The 16,847-nt window shown below is 46.0% G+C and overlaps 1 protein-coding gene across 5 annotated transcripts in view; it reads right to left on the reverse strand.

Moving 5' to 3' along the window:
- LOC125913264 (myomegalin-like) overlaps nt 1-16,847 on the reverse strand; it is a 215,325-nt gene that overhangs the window by 21,001 nt on the left and 177,477 nt on the right. For 4 of the 5 annotated variants that reach the window (XM_049618363.1, XM_049618361.1, XM_049618360.1 and 1 more), the window contains 7 exons: nt 14,823-14,911; nt 9,500-9,732; nt 5,833-6,268; nt 4,814-5,006; nt 3,371-3,490; nt 2,297-2,771; nt 170-405 (listed from right to left, as the gene is read on the reverse strand). In XM_049618363.1, coding sequence (XP_049474320.1) covers nt 170-405; nt 2,297-2,771; nt 3,371-3,490; nt 4,814-5,006; nt 5,833-6,268; nt 9,500-9,732; nt 14,823-14,911 — 1,782 coding nt within the window. Of the gene's footprint in view, nt 1-169; nt 406-2,296; nt 2,772-3,370; nt 3,491-4,813; nt 5,007-5,832; nt 6,269-6,296; nt 6,684-9,499; nt 9,733-14,822; nt 14,912-16,847 lie in introns of those variants that run through there. The other variant, XM_049618362.1, reaches the window with a different exon arrangement.

Raw genomic sequence — 16,847 nt, forward strand, 5'->3', positions numbered from 1 at the left:
AGTTGCAATCATGGCCTCTCCAACCCATTGAGATGTGTTCCACCTCAATGCCCACCCACCAACCAGTTCTGATCCTGTAGTGGCCCCAGGAAAGGAAGTGGAAGCAGGACGTGGGTTAAAAGGCTGTGGGAGTGACTGAGAATGTGCCAAAGCCCTGTGGCCAACTTACTGGTGCTGAGTTTGCTGGTAAGCCTCTCTGTCAGCTGGCTTCCTTGGGCAAGTTGCTCCCTGAAGCTCTGCCCCAGGTAGTAGTCAATGTCATTGCTCCTAAGAAGGTCCTCAAAAGATTTTACCGTATCTTTTGCATGCTGGGTGAGAAGATAACAGATACCTCTCCCTTCTCTTATCTTCTGGCGTAGGTAGGATAGCTCTCGGGCCTGATCCTGAATCAGGGAATCATATTTCCTAATGCAGGAGAGAAGAGGAAAAAGAATGAAAAAGAGTGAATATTAAATCCTGGGCTCTGTAGAGATTTCTGTAAGAATATCTCTAAGGAGCTCCCACAAGCTGAATTCTGGCACATAAACCAAAGATGGTATTTAAGAGTATATCCTGCTCTGACAAATGACTACAACAACTTAGTATGCCATTGTTCTGACACTGTTTTATACATATTAGTCGTATGTCCAAACAGATCCTAAGTTCTAAGGTCAATACAGTGGCAATGTTTATACTCCTTCCAGGACTAGTAGAGTGTAGACTCACAGTTGATACTCAATAAACACTAAATAGATACCCAATAAATACTAAAAAATAAATTCAGTGATTAGAATGACTTAGTCCTAAGTCTGGGTGGAATCTTTCATGCCTTCTGTTTCAAAGACCATCTATAGATGGCCATTATACAAGTTCCAGTTCCACACAGTGTCTGGCAACATGCCTTTGCCTCTTCTTTCATTAGCAGGTAGAGGCTATTCTCCACCTCCTTAAATGTGGGCAAGCTCTGTGACCACTATGACCAAGATACTATAGTGGAAGTGATACGGTGCCAAGTCTAGCTCTTAACTGTCCTGGCAACGACCAATTCTGGTCTGTTGGAAGCCAGCTGCCATGCAGAAGGGCAACTACCCTGAGACCACCATACTATGAGAGGCCACCACCAGGAAGAAAGACCCCAGAAGACAAGAAGCCACATGGAGAAAGAGAGAAGCCAAGGAGCACTGCATCACTAGATGTGTGATTGAAGAAGCCACGCCCAGCCCACTCAGGACTTTCAGATGACTCCAGCCCCAGCCACCATCTGATGGCAACTGCATGAGAGACACCCCCAGTGAAAACCACCCTGCTGAGCCCAATCCGCATAAACTATTGTTTGAGGCCACTAAGCTTTTTAAGTGGTTTGACACTCAGTGCAGGTAACAAGGACAGATACCGAGATGGAAGTCTACCCAGTGTTTTCAACACAAAGTACCAATACCAATAATAGTTCTGGTAAATAGTATTGAGGAGTTAGTATGTGTTATGTAATTATAAGTGCTTCTACTAATTCTTTTTGTTTTTCAAATGTTTACTCACTTATTTTTGAGAGAGACAGAGAGTGTGTGTGTGTGTGTGTGTGTGTGTGTGTGTACAAGTGGGGAAGGGGCAGACTGAGGGAGAGACAGAATCTCTCTCAAGCAGGCTCTGAGCCACCAGTGCAGAGCTCAACATGGAGCTTGAACTCACGAACTGTGAAATCATGCCCTGAGCCGAAACCAAGAGTCGGAGGCCCAACTGACTGAGCCACCTAGGCACCCCTGTACTAATTCTTTTAAACCTAACAACCAGACTTTGAGATAGGTTCTCTTACTATCCTCATTTAATAGATAAAGAAATAAGCCCAGACTGTGTGCTGACAGCTCAGAGACTGGAGCCTGTTTCAGATTCTGTGTCTCCCTGTCTCTCAGCCCCTCCCATGCTTGTGCTCTGTCTCTCTGTCTCTCAATAATAAATAACCACTAAAAAATATATTTTTTTTTAAGAAAAGAAAAAGAAGTAGGCCCAGAAAGTCCAAGTAAGTGGTATGGCTAGAAAGTGCCAGAGGTAGGATTCGAACCCAGGCAGTCTGACGCCGGTCTTACTACTACACCACATATCCTGTCACTTTGCTAACAGGTTCCTGAGATGAAATGCTGGAGAACTGCTGTCTCCCAGCAGGGCCCACCTGTTCTTTCTTCAGATCTAGGCCTAGCCTGTTAACAGGTGCTCTGCTGATTGCCCCGACTGGTTCTCTCTTCCACCTGCCCGGGCTACCCAGCCTCAAACACAAACTTAGCCAGCATCAGTTAAACAAGGGTCCAAAGAGTGCCCTCCTTACCCAGGCCACGAGGCTGACCTCAGCTCCTCGGCCAGCTTCCCTTCCGCTCCAGTTTTCGGGAGCTGGGCCTCTAGCTGGGACACTCTCTGGATCAGACTCTCCAGATCCTTTTTAGCCTGAAGCCCTGGGGGGTAGAAAGCCCCAGTGCCATCGGACAGCCACCCCTCATCCTCATCAGTGACACTACGAGGGGAGGATCCCTCGAGGGCGCCAACGGCCTTTAGCTTTCGAGGTCTCTCCAGACTAGATGAATAATCGCTTGTCACTGAGAGGGACCGCACCCGGCTCTTGAGGTTCTGAATGATCTTGTTGGCGTTCTGCAGCTGGGTCTTCAGGTCTCTGATGTCCTTATGGAGGACAGAGATGTCTTCTGACTTTCCACACGCCTGGAACTCCTGCTTCCCTCGATGGCTCTCCAAGGGCTTTTTTCCAGGGGGGCTGGCCAGCGGTGAGCCCATCAGGTGCTCCTCGCACTCTGAGAAAAGACAAAGACATCTTCCTGAGTAGAGCTGCATATCCTGCAGTAGCTGAAAACTGCTCTGTGGCTGGGCTAATCATTACTAGAGCAAAAGTTGAAGCAGAACTTTATTCGGCCCTGCACTCTCCTAGCATTCAAACATCGTATTTCTTACCCACCCAACGGCCCTGCAGGTCAGGTCTGGTCACCTTCTGTTGTACTGAGCATTTTTCTTCTCTTCACGATTTCTGTTTGGTGGGTGTCTCTACAGTCAAAGCCATTTTATTGTGGACAATTTTTTAAACTTAGGGTTAGCACGTCCCCAACAGCTCATCTTGTCTTTTCATTAAAAAGTAAGCTTTTTCTAATAATCTGTTGGATGGAACTTTTTTTTTCCTTTTAATTAATGGCAGTATGTTGAAAACTAATTATAGAAATTCAAACTCATGCTCAGCCTCATTTGGGGCAAGAGTTCTCTGCCAGACTCTCCTGTCCTCTCTGGTCCTGTGTCCCCTTCAGTCCTCAACACCACCCCCAACCCCAGCCCATCAGGGGTGGGACAGGCCAACATCCCCCAGATGTGGGTGGACAGGTAAGCCCCGCCCTCATGCTCCTACCAGGACTGGTGCTCTCCTCCCGCTCGGCCTCATTCTCGCTTCGGCCACATGTCTCATAGCCCAGATCCTGGAGGTCCACCTGCACCTGCTTGCTGTCCTGCTTCACCAGGGATTCACCTGCTTGGGAAGAGACAGAGGGTGTTACAGAGGATCTAAATTTCCCACATATACCCTCAACCTCAGTGGCACACGCCCTAGCCCTCAGGGGGTAGGAGGTCAGGGCCAGAGTGGGATGGGTGCTTCTTTGGACTCAAGTGGGAGAAGAGACCACCCACTCCAGGCAGGATTTCCTTCCATGGGGTTGAGCCTATGTCTGCTGCCGATGATCTCACCTACAACAACCGAGGCTTTGTAGGGACCAGACATCTCTAAGTTGGGCATTGTATATTATTCTTAGAAGCCCCAGTGAAACTAGCAAGTGCTTTACCCACAAAGTTTCAGTAAATACATGAATGGAGCTGAACTAATATAGAGTCCTAAAGCATCTAAATCCTCACTGTTCAGTAAGATTGCTACTAGCCACATGGGACTACTTCATATTAGATTAATTAAAATTAAATAAAATTTCCCAAGTTGAATGAGCATGACTCCTAAGCAGATGTGATGTAGATACAGAACATTTGTATCACTGCAGGAAGTTCTATCAGAAAGATTCTAATTTTTTTTAATGTTTATTCATTTTTGAGAGAGAGACAGAGAGTGGATGGGGGAGGGGCAGGAGGAGGGAGACACAGAATCTGAAGCAGGCTCCAGACTCTGAGCTGTCACCACAAAGCCCGATGCAGGGCTGGGACCCATGAATCATGAGGTCGTGACTTGAGCCGAAGCTGGATGTCCAACTGGCTGAGCCACCCAGGCACCCCTGGAAAGCATGGATTCTAGACCAAAGATGATGATGTATTTTTGAAGAATATGATTTGGTGCCAAGAGAAGGAGAGAAACTATCAGTTTATGTTGAGAGAGGTAAGACATTTTGCTGACTATACCAAAAATCAGCAAATCTAGGGGCACCTGGGTGGCTCAGTCAGTTGAGTATCCCAACTTCAGCTCAGGTCATGATCTCACGGCTCGTGACTTCAAGCCCTACATCGGACTCTCTGCTGTCAGCACAGAGCCTGCTTCAGATTCTCTGTCCCCCTCTTTCTCAGCTCCGCTCATGCACACACACTCTCTCTCACTCTCTCTCTCAAAAATAAACATAAAAAAATCAGCAGACCTAGATGTTAGCCCATTTCCTCCCTATATGCTCACTGCAAACTTGCTTTGTTCTTTATTCTTCCCTGCCATGTGCAGACTGAAGTTACATATCCACCTTCCACAGTTCTAGGGCCGGGGTCAGGATGACACTGGTTTCGAGTCTGGGGAAGAAAAGTGAAGTCTGCAGAGCACACAGCTTCTCGGGGAGAAGACAGACGCCTTGGTGACGATGGGCCTAAGACTTACTAAGCATGACTCGGTATTTCTCCAGCTGATTGGCCTGGGCAAAGACCGTGGCTTCGGAGATCAGCAGCTTCTCCTGGAGATCCTGATAGCGCTGTCTGCATTGTGCCAGCTGGGAGCGCAGGTGCTTGGTGGATCCAGGAAGGCCACATTCTGACTGAGGCCCAGGGTCTCTGGCCTGGGGCTGGTTATCCAGCTGTGAAAAGAGCCAGCACAGACACCAGGGTGGTCTGAGGTCACGCACTGTGCAGCAACTGCCGCTGCCCCTTCTGAGCCTTGTGGACTCTCTGCATGGGTCTGTCACAGCGTGCCTCATGCCACTGGCAGTTGCTTGCTTTCCTGACCGAGCTCCCGCAGACCTGGGATAATGTTTCATTCATCTCTGTGTCTACAGCACATAGCACATCGCCAGTAGAGTCTACTGGGAGCTCTGCTCGAATGTTCGTGCAATGGTTAGAAGGAGAAGGGGTAGAAACCTCTGCTTGTTTCTCCCTGCTCTCAGAATCCTCTACATTCTCCATTTACTGAACCCTCAGCAAAGCCCCTCCCCTTAAGAGGACCCCACTAGCCCCTCCTGAGCCTCAGGAGCAGACACCTGTGATGAGCTGTGACGAAACTGGCAGTGATAAGGGAGAGATGTCATTACACACCACCTGTCTGGGCTGCCTTAACTCCAGGCATCCCTAGACCGCATCCTATGAAATAATCTGTTCCACGCCTTCCCTCCCCACTGTTCTGAGTACTAAAAGGGCAGAGACCAGCTCCTACTGCCTGCTGCCAATGCCTACTGTGTTATCTGGAAAAGTAAGCACTCCAGAAATACGTATGAGAAATTAATTACTCAAGTAATGTTTATGACATGATGTTGTAAAAGCCTTTCTAAAGGCTGAATGCGTGAGGAACATTGCTGCTGCTCGTGGTGCAAAGGTGCCCTTCCCTCAGTCCCTCCTGACCCACAGGACGGAAGTGTTGCCTCCAGCCCTTCTCCAAGGGTCTTTCATTCCATCTATTTCCGCACTTACTTGATCGGCAGCCCCTGCGAGGGCAGCCCCAAGGTTGAGGCTCTGGGGCCTGGGGCAGGGCTTCGTGGTCACGTGCTCTTCTTCTTGGCATTGGGACTTCTCAGGAAAACAGCCCGGCTCTGCATTCATCCTGTCGATCTCCTGGGCCAGGCGCACGAGGAGCTCTGGACTAAGTGGACTATCCCTGTCCCTGCTGCTCAGCACCAGCTGCTCTTTGAGGAGGCTGATGATGCTGTGGGCATTCTTCAGTTTTCCCTGGAGCTTTCTGAACTCGGCCTGAAGGCTACTCTCATTCAGACCCCCCTTGGTTGCCACAGTTCCCAGCGTCACCTCGCCCTTCTCCTTGTCTTCCTCTATCTCCCATCCGTCAGACATTGCTTCTCCTATCTGCTCTTTCAGCTCTGCATTCTCAAGGCAAAGGCTCAGCATGGCATTCCTGCAGAAAGCACACACAGTCAGGGGCTGCTTCTGGTCTCTGCCTCAGGTCCCGACAGCACCCCCCGTCTCAGTCCAGCAGAGACTCGGAGACACCCCAAAGCGTGAAGCCACCTCAGAGGCCTACAGCTGCTCCCTTACACCGTAGACAAGGGAACCAAGGCTCAGGAAGAGAGTGAGCCTTGCCCACACTACCACCGCTCCTTGGTGGCAACACAATTACTAAAAGCCTTGGGCTTAACACACTCCGTCTTTACCCATGTCGTGGAGCCCTCCTATTCTAATTTTAAGTGGCCTCTGGAATAAACAAGGTTAAGAAAAAAAAGAAAGAAAGAAAGACCTTGCCGAGGGCAAATTTATTATTAATTATCTATTAATTATCATCAGTTTCCAACCACTGGATGAGAGATGGGGACCTAGGAAAACACGAAATAAATAATACTAGTCAGAACTGCAACCAAATGTACTTCTTTAAAAAAAATTTTTTTTTAAATGTTTATTTATTTTTGAGGGAGAGAAACAGGCAGAGTGTGAGCAGGGGAGGGGCAGAGAGAGAGGAAGACACAGAAACTGAAGCAGGCTTCAGGCTCTGAGCTGTTAGCACAGAGCCCGACGGGGGGCTCGAACCCACGGACCATGAGATCATGACCTGAGCCAAAGTCGGACACTTTACCGACTGAACCACCCAGGTGCCCCTCAAATGTACTTCTGTAATTATTTGCTTTATGCCTGGCTCTTGTGATAGATCATCTTTAGGAGGGTGGGGACTCTTTCTGTCCTGTTCACTCTGTATCCCCAGAGCCTCTACAGTGCCTGCCACAGACAACATTCATATTTATGGAAGAAATAAAACAGATAAACAACTAATTTTCACTAAGACATTCTAGGCCCCATCCTTTCTTCACACTAAACCCTTCAGCAGGGTTGGATGGAAGCAATAAAAAACATGGCTTTAGCAAGGCGATGCATTTAAATAGGCATTTTGCTTAACCTCTTTGAGCCTCAGTTTCCTTTTGCATAAAATAAGGATCACTCATACCTACTGAAGTAATTGGATGCTGAAATGAAATTGCATATATGGTATGGTTAACTCAGGGTCTGAAACAGAGAAGTCATTTAATCCTGCTGTACTAGCTGCAAACCTGAAAAACACTAACATAGAATCCTATGAGGTGCTTGTTAAAAAACAAACAAACAAACAAACAAACAAACAAAAAAAAACACCCAAAACTTTAGAGCTAAGGCCTATCAATCTACTTTTTACTTAAGTTCTGCAGGTGATTCTTAAGCACACTAAATTGAGAACCACTGACTAGAAGGGGCAAAGGAAACAAGTAATTCACACCCAGAAGGATTAGCAGTTGGATAACCCCCCTCGATTGGGTTTCTTAGAATCCTGAAGTCTTGGAATCAAGAGCAGGGCTTGTCTAGTGAGAATCAAGGAAGATAATTCTTTAGGACATAGGAATCAGACAGGCTCTCCATGAGACAGTTTCCTCAATGGAGAAGAAGGGGGATAGGGCTTTTGCCAAAACAGAGGTGTAAGAGGGAGAGAAGGGAATGCATGTATAGTATGGAAAACAATGCTTGATATTATGTTATAGCTTCATGTTTTGGGGGAAAATTCCTTTGTTTTCATGATAGTAACTGATGAAGTCTCAAAAGATGGATAGATCCTAGCTTCTACAGTATCTGTGATTCTTAAGGTTGGGTGGAGAACTAAACCAGAGTTTCAGGTTAGTAACTCCAGGGAAAAAAAGAAAATAATCCATGAAGGTACTGACATGTGGTTTGATTGTATATTCAGCTGTAGTATCAAAAGAGATGTACTGTTCTTACCCATGAGCTTAACCAAGTTTACATATAAAAAAGGCTAGAGAAAAGTTATGTTTGGGGCAGCTGGCTGGCTCAGTCGGTAGAGGGTGCGTCTCTTGATCTCGAGGTTGTGAGTTCAAGCCCCACATTGGGCAGAGAACTTACTTTAAAAAAATAAACAGGGGCGCCTGGGTGGCTCAGTCAGTTAAGCATCCGACTTCAGCTCAGGTCATGATCTCACAGTCCATGAGTTCGAGCCCCGCGTCGGGCTCTGGGCTGACAGCTCAGAGCCTGGAGCCTGCTTCGGATTCTGTGTCTCCCTCTCTCTCTGCCCCTCCCCTGCTCATGTTCTGTCTCTCTCTGTCTCAAAAATAAATAAAAACATTAAATAAATTAAAAAATTAAAAAAACCAAAAACTGAAAAAAAGTATGCTTTCACTTAAGTAGAAATAAATATCATAATAATTCAGAGTAAAAGAACCAGCATGAAGGATGCCCACAAGAATATTTCCAAAATTGTTTGGCAAAGTATACAACATAGAAGAAAAGGCTCAGATATTAAAAATTGGAAGGCAGGGGTCTAGCCATGGACTATTATGCAACTTTGAGCAAGTTACTAGAACTTTTTAGACTGGAGTTTCCTTGGCTATGAAATAAGGATTAAGCTAGATGCCAAGGTCCTCTTTGGCACTAATATCATTTGAGGACTCAGGGATGTTTAAGTGGCACATAATAGGGAAACAGTAGGGCATGAGTTAGATTTGCACCGCCGTGTTCTAAACAACAGGACACAAGGATTATGACCCTCAGGGGCGAATGAATGAAAGGATTAGCCGTACATCATTGGCACGATCCTGGAGCATCTTTTGAAAAAACACCGTTAAAAACAGAGTGGCCCATCTAGCCAGTGAATCAGCTATCTGCCACTTTTGTAAAGCTAACAAAACAGCAGAGATGATTAAAATTGCTATTCCATGATTTAAGGATTTACACTGCTGAGGGAGAGCTGCGTGGGGATGAAGGGGCCCCTGTATAAACTCTCCTCCACAGACCATTCTGCCCTGCATGTAATAGTGAAGCATCGTGGGTAGCAGGAGATTCCTCATATGATCCAGTCAGTTCCAAAGAGCAATGCCTGTCATACAACTGGGAGGTTTTCACTTGTGACTGTATGGCTAATAATGGGCATTATTATATTGAATTAAGACCACATTTAAATAATTTGAATGGTAATTATTGATAATCACTACTATCCAATATTATTAACTCTTCCATAAAGAATTTGAGCCATTCGTGCATGGAGCTTGGGCTGTGGGCCCAAAAGCCCTAAGCACAAATGCTTGGCTGCAGCAAGGTGAGCTCCTTGGCTCTGGTGGCCTCTCCACCGCAGGCTCTCCTTCTCTGGGGGGTGTCCTACCTGATGTGGGCCACAGAGGAGAATCCTGCTTCCTCAATTTGAGCCTTTAGCTCTTTCAGTTCCCCCTCAGCTCTTCTTTTCTCCTCTAAGTGCTGGTGGATCTCAGCCCTCAGGTGGAGCATTTCCTCCTGAAGACCCCTGTTACCATCCCCTCCTGTCGAGGAAGGAGGGGGAAGACATATGTTCTGGGTCTCTGCAGCTGCCAGGCTTTTCTCCAAAGCCACCTTGATGAGCTGAAAGGAAAGCATAATTTAAAGAAGTTAGGTCATGAAGGGGGATCCCAAAGGAACATCAGATTGCAAAGGCAGCCTTTAGTGGGGACAAAAAAGACGGCCCTAAAACAAGCTCCCCCTAAGGACTTCCTCAGCCATAAGGGTCCTGGGCACTGGTTTGGGTGGGGAAGACACCAGGAGAGTGGGGAGAATTAGTGCCATGGGCAGGAAGAGCAGCATCCAGAGGTAGGTGAGGAAAAGACACAAGCACTTCATAAATAAAAGCAAATGCCAACACATGAGGTGTAAACAGGACTGGAGAGCGTGGATGCTGTGATTGTTCCCTCTCCGTGGGACAGAGCGAGGAAAGTCTTCTCACAAGTCAGGAAGCTTCCCTGACTTCCCAACATTGGAGTCCTCAACTGCAAAGAGCACAGCTTGAGACACCAGCACTCAAAGCCGAAGGCCATGTCTGTACCTAAGACTCTAAAAAGGATGACTAAGACGGAAAGCACTCAGCTACGGGTAAAACAGAAGCTTAATTTCACGAGCAGCAGGAGAACCACACCCTCCAACGATGGAGAAGTTAGTGAGGCCACCTGCCCAGCAGCCAATGTCACGTGCTATTATCCTGGTGCTGATGCTGCCAGCCAAACTCTCTACAAATCTAAGCTCGTGAGAAGGAAACAAGGTGGAAATAATTTCAGCACACCTTTCTATTAAAAAAATTTTTTTTAATGTTTATTTACTTTTGAGAGGCAGAAAGACAGAGCATGAGCAGGGTAAGGGCAGAGAGAGAGAGAGGGAGACACAGAATCCAAAGCAGGCTCCAGGCTCTGAGCTGTCAGCACAGAGCCCAACGCGGGGCTTGAACCCACGAACCACGAGATCATGCCCTGAGCCAAAGTCGGACGCTCCATTGATTGAGTCACCCAGGCACCCCAACACCTTTCTGTTTTTTGAGGATCTTTTTGAAGTTACTCTTCAGTGTGTCAACTCAAGCAGGTTATATAGTTTTTCCTCAAAGGAGAATTGTTTTAACTTGAAGACTTTCTTATTGTTCCTCTCCAGTTTTCCCTAGGCTTTTAAAAGTGTAGAAACCAAAACCTGAGTATGACAACCTACTCAGTGTATGACTATTTTAGTGCAAGGATTTCTTGTACATTTGTCCAATATTAATACATCCCAGTGTCATGCTGCTTCATTTTCCTCTCTGTGACTGCACTCTGGGATTCTACTCAGCTTCAGGTATATTGTTATCTTCCAGTTTCCCACCTCTCTCCCACAGCTGTTTCTGGGTCATGTTGTTTCCTCTATATGTGTCAATAGTGTGACTTCCACTTGTCACTTGTAAATTCATTCTGGCTATACAGAATCATTTCTCAAGGGTCAAAGTCCTCAAAATATTTGATGTGCATCTCCAGAGATCAAGGAGTAGCCACTCGACCGGGGATGATTTGTGGAGTTAATCATATGCTTTATACCTTCATTCAGGTCACAAATATATTGAACAGAACAGAGCCCAGAGCAGCTTAAGTGGATCAATGATTGAGCTGCTTGGCTTGGCACAGAGCCATTGACTTTGGCTGGTAACCGAGCGTGGTGAAATCTAGGCTGTGAGTCGGGGCGGGGGGGGGGGGGGCTGATTCACAGTGTGCATTTGCAATGGCGGTGAGCAGCACAGCAGTTGAGGTTGCAAAGGAAAAGAAAGAAGAAACATGCATGGACACAGTTGCTCATTTCCTAGGCATTTCTAGAGTTCTGAGCCTGGCATTTGTCTCTACGGTCTGCTGCTGGGCTTAGTTAGGACTGGCCTATCTCCGCGTGTGCCACCAAGCATTTGGGACAAAAATCAGGAAAGGGGGACTGGATAAAAACCACTTTTGAAAATTTAGGACCTCAATCCCTCATTTAAACTATGTGATATTACCTTTCTATGTAAACCCTTTCCAACTAACTTCAATAAACACTGCCTTCAGCTTTGAATATGGGCACATTTATTCTTTTCTAAAACTTAAGGGTTCGTTCCTTCTGCCTGAAAATAACGTCTCCCTGTAATGTCTCACCTATTTTTAAAGTACCTTTCTGGATGTATGTTATCTTCTACTGACTGAAATATGCCTAGTTTCCTTAAAAAGAAAGTTAAGAACCATGGAACGTCAGTACCAGGAGGGACCTGAAGGCCCACCTGGTCTAATTTCCCCCTTAAAAATGAGAAAATAGAGAGACGATTTGTTCCCAGGCTAATTTGGATTTTCTTATTTTCACGTTAAAGGGAGCTTACTTTGGCTAACTTATCTGTAAAATTGAAATACAAATGCATGAAAAATGACTCAGAGTCTAGCCTTTTCAACAGTTTTTCTTTCCCATCTATGGAAAGTTAATATTTCTATATTTCTCCCAAATAAACCCCCAGGGTTTCCAGTCTGTAGGGTGGTAGTATGGATCCTTTAGGCCCACTGTTAGTTGTATCTAACAGGTTCCTCCTCCACCACCCCGCACCATTTCCTAACTCATCTGTTGTAATGCTTCCATGGTATAAACTTTGTTGTATGCGGGGTTTCCTTTTACCCCAGAGAAGTCTACATGCATGTCTGATCTCTCGTTTGCAAGGAGTTGTTTTTTGCCCAATTACATTATGTCTCACCATGTAAATCAGTTCTCACACAGCATGGAGGGCATTCAAAATAATTTTTCCTTACATTCTTCACACTAAGTCTACTGACTTTTTCCTCCTTCGTCACATTTGAATCTCGATTCTTGATTAGCTTTTTTCTACTGCAAAAGTTAAAATGAAGGAAGGCACTACTTGATTCATTTCACCGGTGCTTCCCAGGTATTTACAGACTTACATTTGCTTGAGAATGGGATTTTGTGGGAGATGCCTGGGGAAAATTACCAATATAGCTAGACCTGAGACTTCCTGGGGTGAGTGAGTCTAAAAATAAGAACGAAGCAACTTGCTGTGGCCAAAAGATAGCTCTTGCCTTGGAAGGAACACCAAGTTGGATGTGCTTGTTAGGGGAAGATGTGTATGCCTGAGGTAGGAAGGTAGCCTGGTGTCGAGTAAAGTTTACCTTCCAAGGACACAGCAGGGAGGAACTATGAGACTAATTATAAGGGACCATTTCCCTGGAAACCAGCAAACACAGTTTTGAGAATCTTGACACAGAACAGTTATGACAAAAGAAGCTTTATTCGTTTGGTAGCAGGAGAGTCACACCCTCAAAACCCCAGAAAAGTTGAAGTGAATTTACAATGATTTCATACACAAAGGTTCCTCCTACCCCAAACTGGAGACAGATTTTCAAGGACAGATGATGGAAAGAAAATGATGCTTACCCAAGACATTCTTCGTCCAGCAGGTATAAAACTTTGTCTATCATGAGTCAAGCCCTAATCTAAATGTCTGTTAACTAATAATTTATTAAGTATTGCTGCCAAGTAATAGGGCAGACGTTGCAAGGGAAATATACATGCTCCAATGTAAAGGTTTATTCCAGAGTTGAACTGACCTCCTCAAAATGTGGTCTGGTCATTTGCTGTGTGCTAGGCTATAGGAAGGAAGGTTTGGGAAGAACAACTCTACAAACCAGTTTGCCCACAGCTGAGAATGAGAGCAAGGGGCTTGTGCTACCACACGTAGGTTAGACCGTGTTAGTCAGAATCTGGTTTTCTTCACATCTGTGTCTCTTGTTCACTTATTCTGGAATTAATCGGGTCCACAGCAGCAATAACCACCAGTGACCGGCAGACATCCCAATCGAACTGTCTTAGAGTGGACATCTGCTTATCTTGCAGATCCCCCTTTTCTCCCCAAAGCTCCTCAGGGACATCAGGGCATGGGAAGCAGAGGAATCTGTCTGGAGGGGCAGTAGTATCCATCATTCAGGTCACAAGCATTGGTTAGGGGGACTCAGAAGAAGCTGTTCAAGCAAAAGGAGAAGAGGAACTCATGCAGGATCTCGAGGGAGACGTGAGGGTCAGGTACAGCTCAAGCAACAAAAAGGGGAGCTTGGTGGAAGGTAAAGAAACTGTGTGGAGGATATGAGGGATCTCAGACAACTACCTACTTGAGGACTACTCATGTCCTCAAGAACCGAAGACTGTGACAAGTTCCGTGAGATGTGAGGAATGCTCGTGTGGGCTCTTTTTCTCATACAGGAGGTATAGAGGCCAACCCAGAAAGCCTCATGTCCCCTGAAGTTTTCCTAATAGCTCCAAGGAAGCCATCACTGGAAAAGCCCAGCTACTTCTGCAGAAGGACAGATACCAATGTTCCACTTTCTCCCCAACAACTCAGAGGCATGGTCCATCTAGGAGACGTGATTGCTAAATGTCACTGGGCAAGGTGGAGACACAGAGGAGTGCCAGTGAGTGCCATGGGGTCACTGTTGGTGACTTAATCTCTGAGATCCAGGACATTCAACTCTTGAGCTTGAGAACATGCTGGTTTACACCTTCACTGATGGTTGGTGGGAACAGTGTTTCAGCCTTGGGTACCAAGTTCTGAGGTTTGATGGGGGCTTGCTCTTGAAGTGTCACCTGCTGGTCACTGGCATGTCACAACCTGCATGGTCTGTTGGTCGCCCAACAGACTTCTCTTTTGCACAACAAGATTTCACCAGGACAGATCCCTACTTTGGAAGCATTCTGATCCTCTCGGAGGTTCTCAGAGAGCACTCTCCTGAAGCAGGTCTTAGGCCTGCACCTCCCCGATCAGCCCTCCGATGACTCCCTGTCTTCTGTGGTGTTTCAGATACAAAAACCCAAGAGGGGAACTGTCCAAGGCCTTGTTGTATGTAAAGATTCTTCTGACGCTAAAGCTATAGATGGTACATGGGAGCAAGGGTGGGAAGGAGGGGGCAGGGAGTGGGAGCAAGAGATAGAAGGAGTAAAAAATAAAAAATAAAAGTAGATTGGAGAGAAAAGTGGAGTGAGGATGGGGGTTGGCAAGGTGGCTGGGAAGCTTGGGGGGCAGAAGACTGGAAACTGGTTTTTAGTAAAAGATAGTTTCTTACTTTAGGTTCGCAGGGGCTGCAGGAGACCACCAGACCCCAAAGAGCTATGAGCCTTCCACCCTGGGAACCCAGAACCTGACTTGGACTTACCTGCTGGTGGCTGTTGTGTGCAGCCTCCTCCTCGATGCTGTCGGTGAACTCGGTACTAGCATCTTCAGTATCGTCCCCTGCAGCTGCACCTGGAAGTGAGTCCAGAAGAAAAAGGTGACTCCTTTCACAGGTGGCTTTCAGATAGCAGCTACAATTACACTTTTTTTGCACCTGCCTCTGATTTCTTTCTTTCTCCACATGCGTGACCCCCTAGCCAGCAGGGCTGAAGGCAGGACCAGTGTGCCAGATGTGTAGAAAAGCCTTTTTTGCTATCACTATTAGTATAGCATTGGACTAACATACAACTTAAGTCTTAAAACCTTCTATGGCTTTGACTGCACAGACCTGTACCTGAGAAGCTGGCTGTTAGATAGGGTGATCACCCTTCTCACCTATTTCCAGAAAGCCTGAATTATTCTCTGTCCTGCCAGTCTGGCAATGTAATAACTTTCTCTTCTGAGTTATGGGCCCAACATGACTAATCTTTTCCCCCACTAATGAGTGCTCAGAGGGTCTGTATTTACTCGGGATTAAGGGCACCCGACTTTTCTCATACTTTCCCATCTCTGGGATCAGTTGTGCATGGGGTGACAATCTCTCTGAAGAACACCCCTCTAGGGGCTTTATGTCCTACAGAAGCTCAAGTCCAGTCAAGACTCAAGGCACAGAATGATTTGGGTGCTTCCTAATTCCTTCCTTTAACCTCTCTATCTCTCTCAAACTCTTGTTCAATGCCAACATCTTTTGCCTAAAGGGTTTCTTATACGTCTTTGTCCAAGTGGGTTTTAATACGTTTTTTTTTTTTTTAGTTTATTTATTTTGAGAGAGAGAGAGAGAGAGAGAGAGCGAGCAAGCAGGGGAGGAGCAGAGAGAGAGAGAGAGGAAGAGACAGAATCCCAAGCAGGCTCCATTATGTCAGCGGACCACAATCTCACAAACGTTGAGATCATGACCTGAGTAGAAATTAGGAGTTGGATGATCAACAGACTGAGCCACCCAGAGCCCCATAATACATTCTTTTATTCCTTAAAGATGAACACCGTCACCCTAGAACACAAACATCTATGCCTTGCAATAAGGGACAAGTAGCTGAAATTCATGGTCTGGGCAAAGGTCTTAGACAGTGTTGATCAACAGAACTTTCTGCAGTTCTATGCATGTGCTGCCCAACACAGCAGACATATGTGGCTACTGAGCACTTGCAATGTGGCTAGCATGATTGAGGAACTAAACTTTTAATTTAAAAATTCAACTAGCCATACATGGCTAGTGGCTGCCATATTGGACAGAACAGAGCTAGGGCCTTTCTTCCTCTCCACATCTGTCTAATAAGAGACTGTCCATCCAATTTTAGATTAAGACCTGTGGCCCACATTACTCATTTCTTCTGAAAATGGAGGATTTATGATGGTTGATTCATTTTAACACCAAGGAAAATCTACCCTGATACTTCCTGGGTCTGTAGAACAGGTCTTACAGAACCTACCCAAGTTAGAGAAGCTTGAGATCTAGTTCTCACCTCCGCAACCAACCTATTAAAACTCCTCTTCTGACCACTGAGTAACCTGGGCCTGAAAGAGATTAGACGGTGGGTCCATGGTTATACAGCTAGTCCTGACAAGAGCTATGCCAAGAAGTCACGTCTTTGGACTTTCAGACAGAGGTAACTCACTATTCCTTCTGGTGACAGATTAGATATTTATTTTTGTTTCTTCTTCCAAGACCAAAGAACCTGCTTCTGAGCTCAGACCTCCATGGATGAAAGTCTCTGCACGAACAGTGACCATTCACTACCCTCGCTGCAGATAAGGTGAACAGGAGCAGTTCACACCTACATTGCATCTCTTGTCATCTGCAAGTTCAGGCCAGAGTGCTTGCAACGACCCAGGCCAATCTCGTTAAAGTATTAAAAGGTAGTAAGCATGTTGCCCTAACAACTTAATCTTATGACTCATTCTATGAATGTTGCGTTAACTTTGGACCGAGTTCCTGTACCCTGTACCATAAAGTCTGACCTACAAAGAG

The sequence above is a fragment of the Panthera uncia genome (assembly GCF_023721935.1).
Source record: "Panthera uncia isolate 11264 chromosome C1 unlocalized genomic scaffold, Puncia_PCG_1.0 HiC_scaffold_4, whole genome shotgun sequence".
NCBI classification, from domain to species: domain Eukaryota; kingdom Metazoa; phylum Chordata; class Mammalia; order Carnivora; family Felidae; genus Panthera; species Panthera uncia.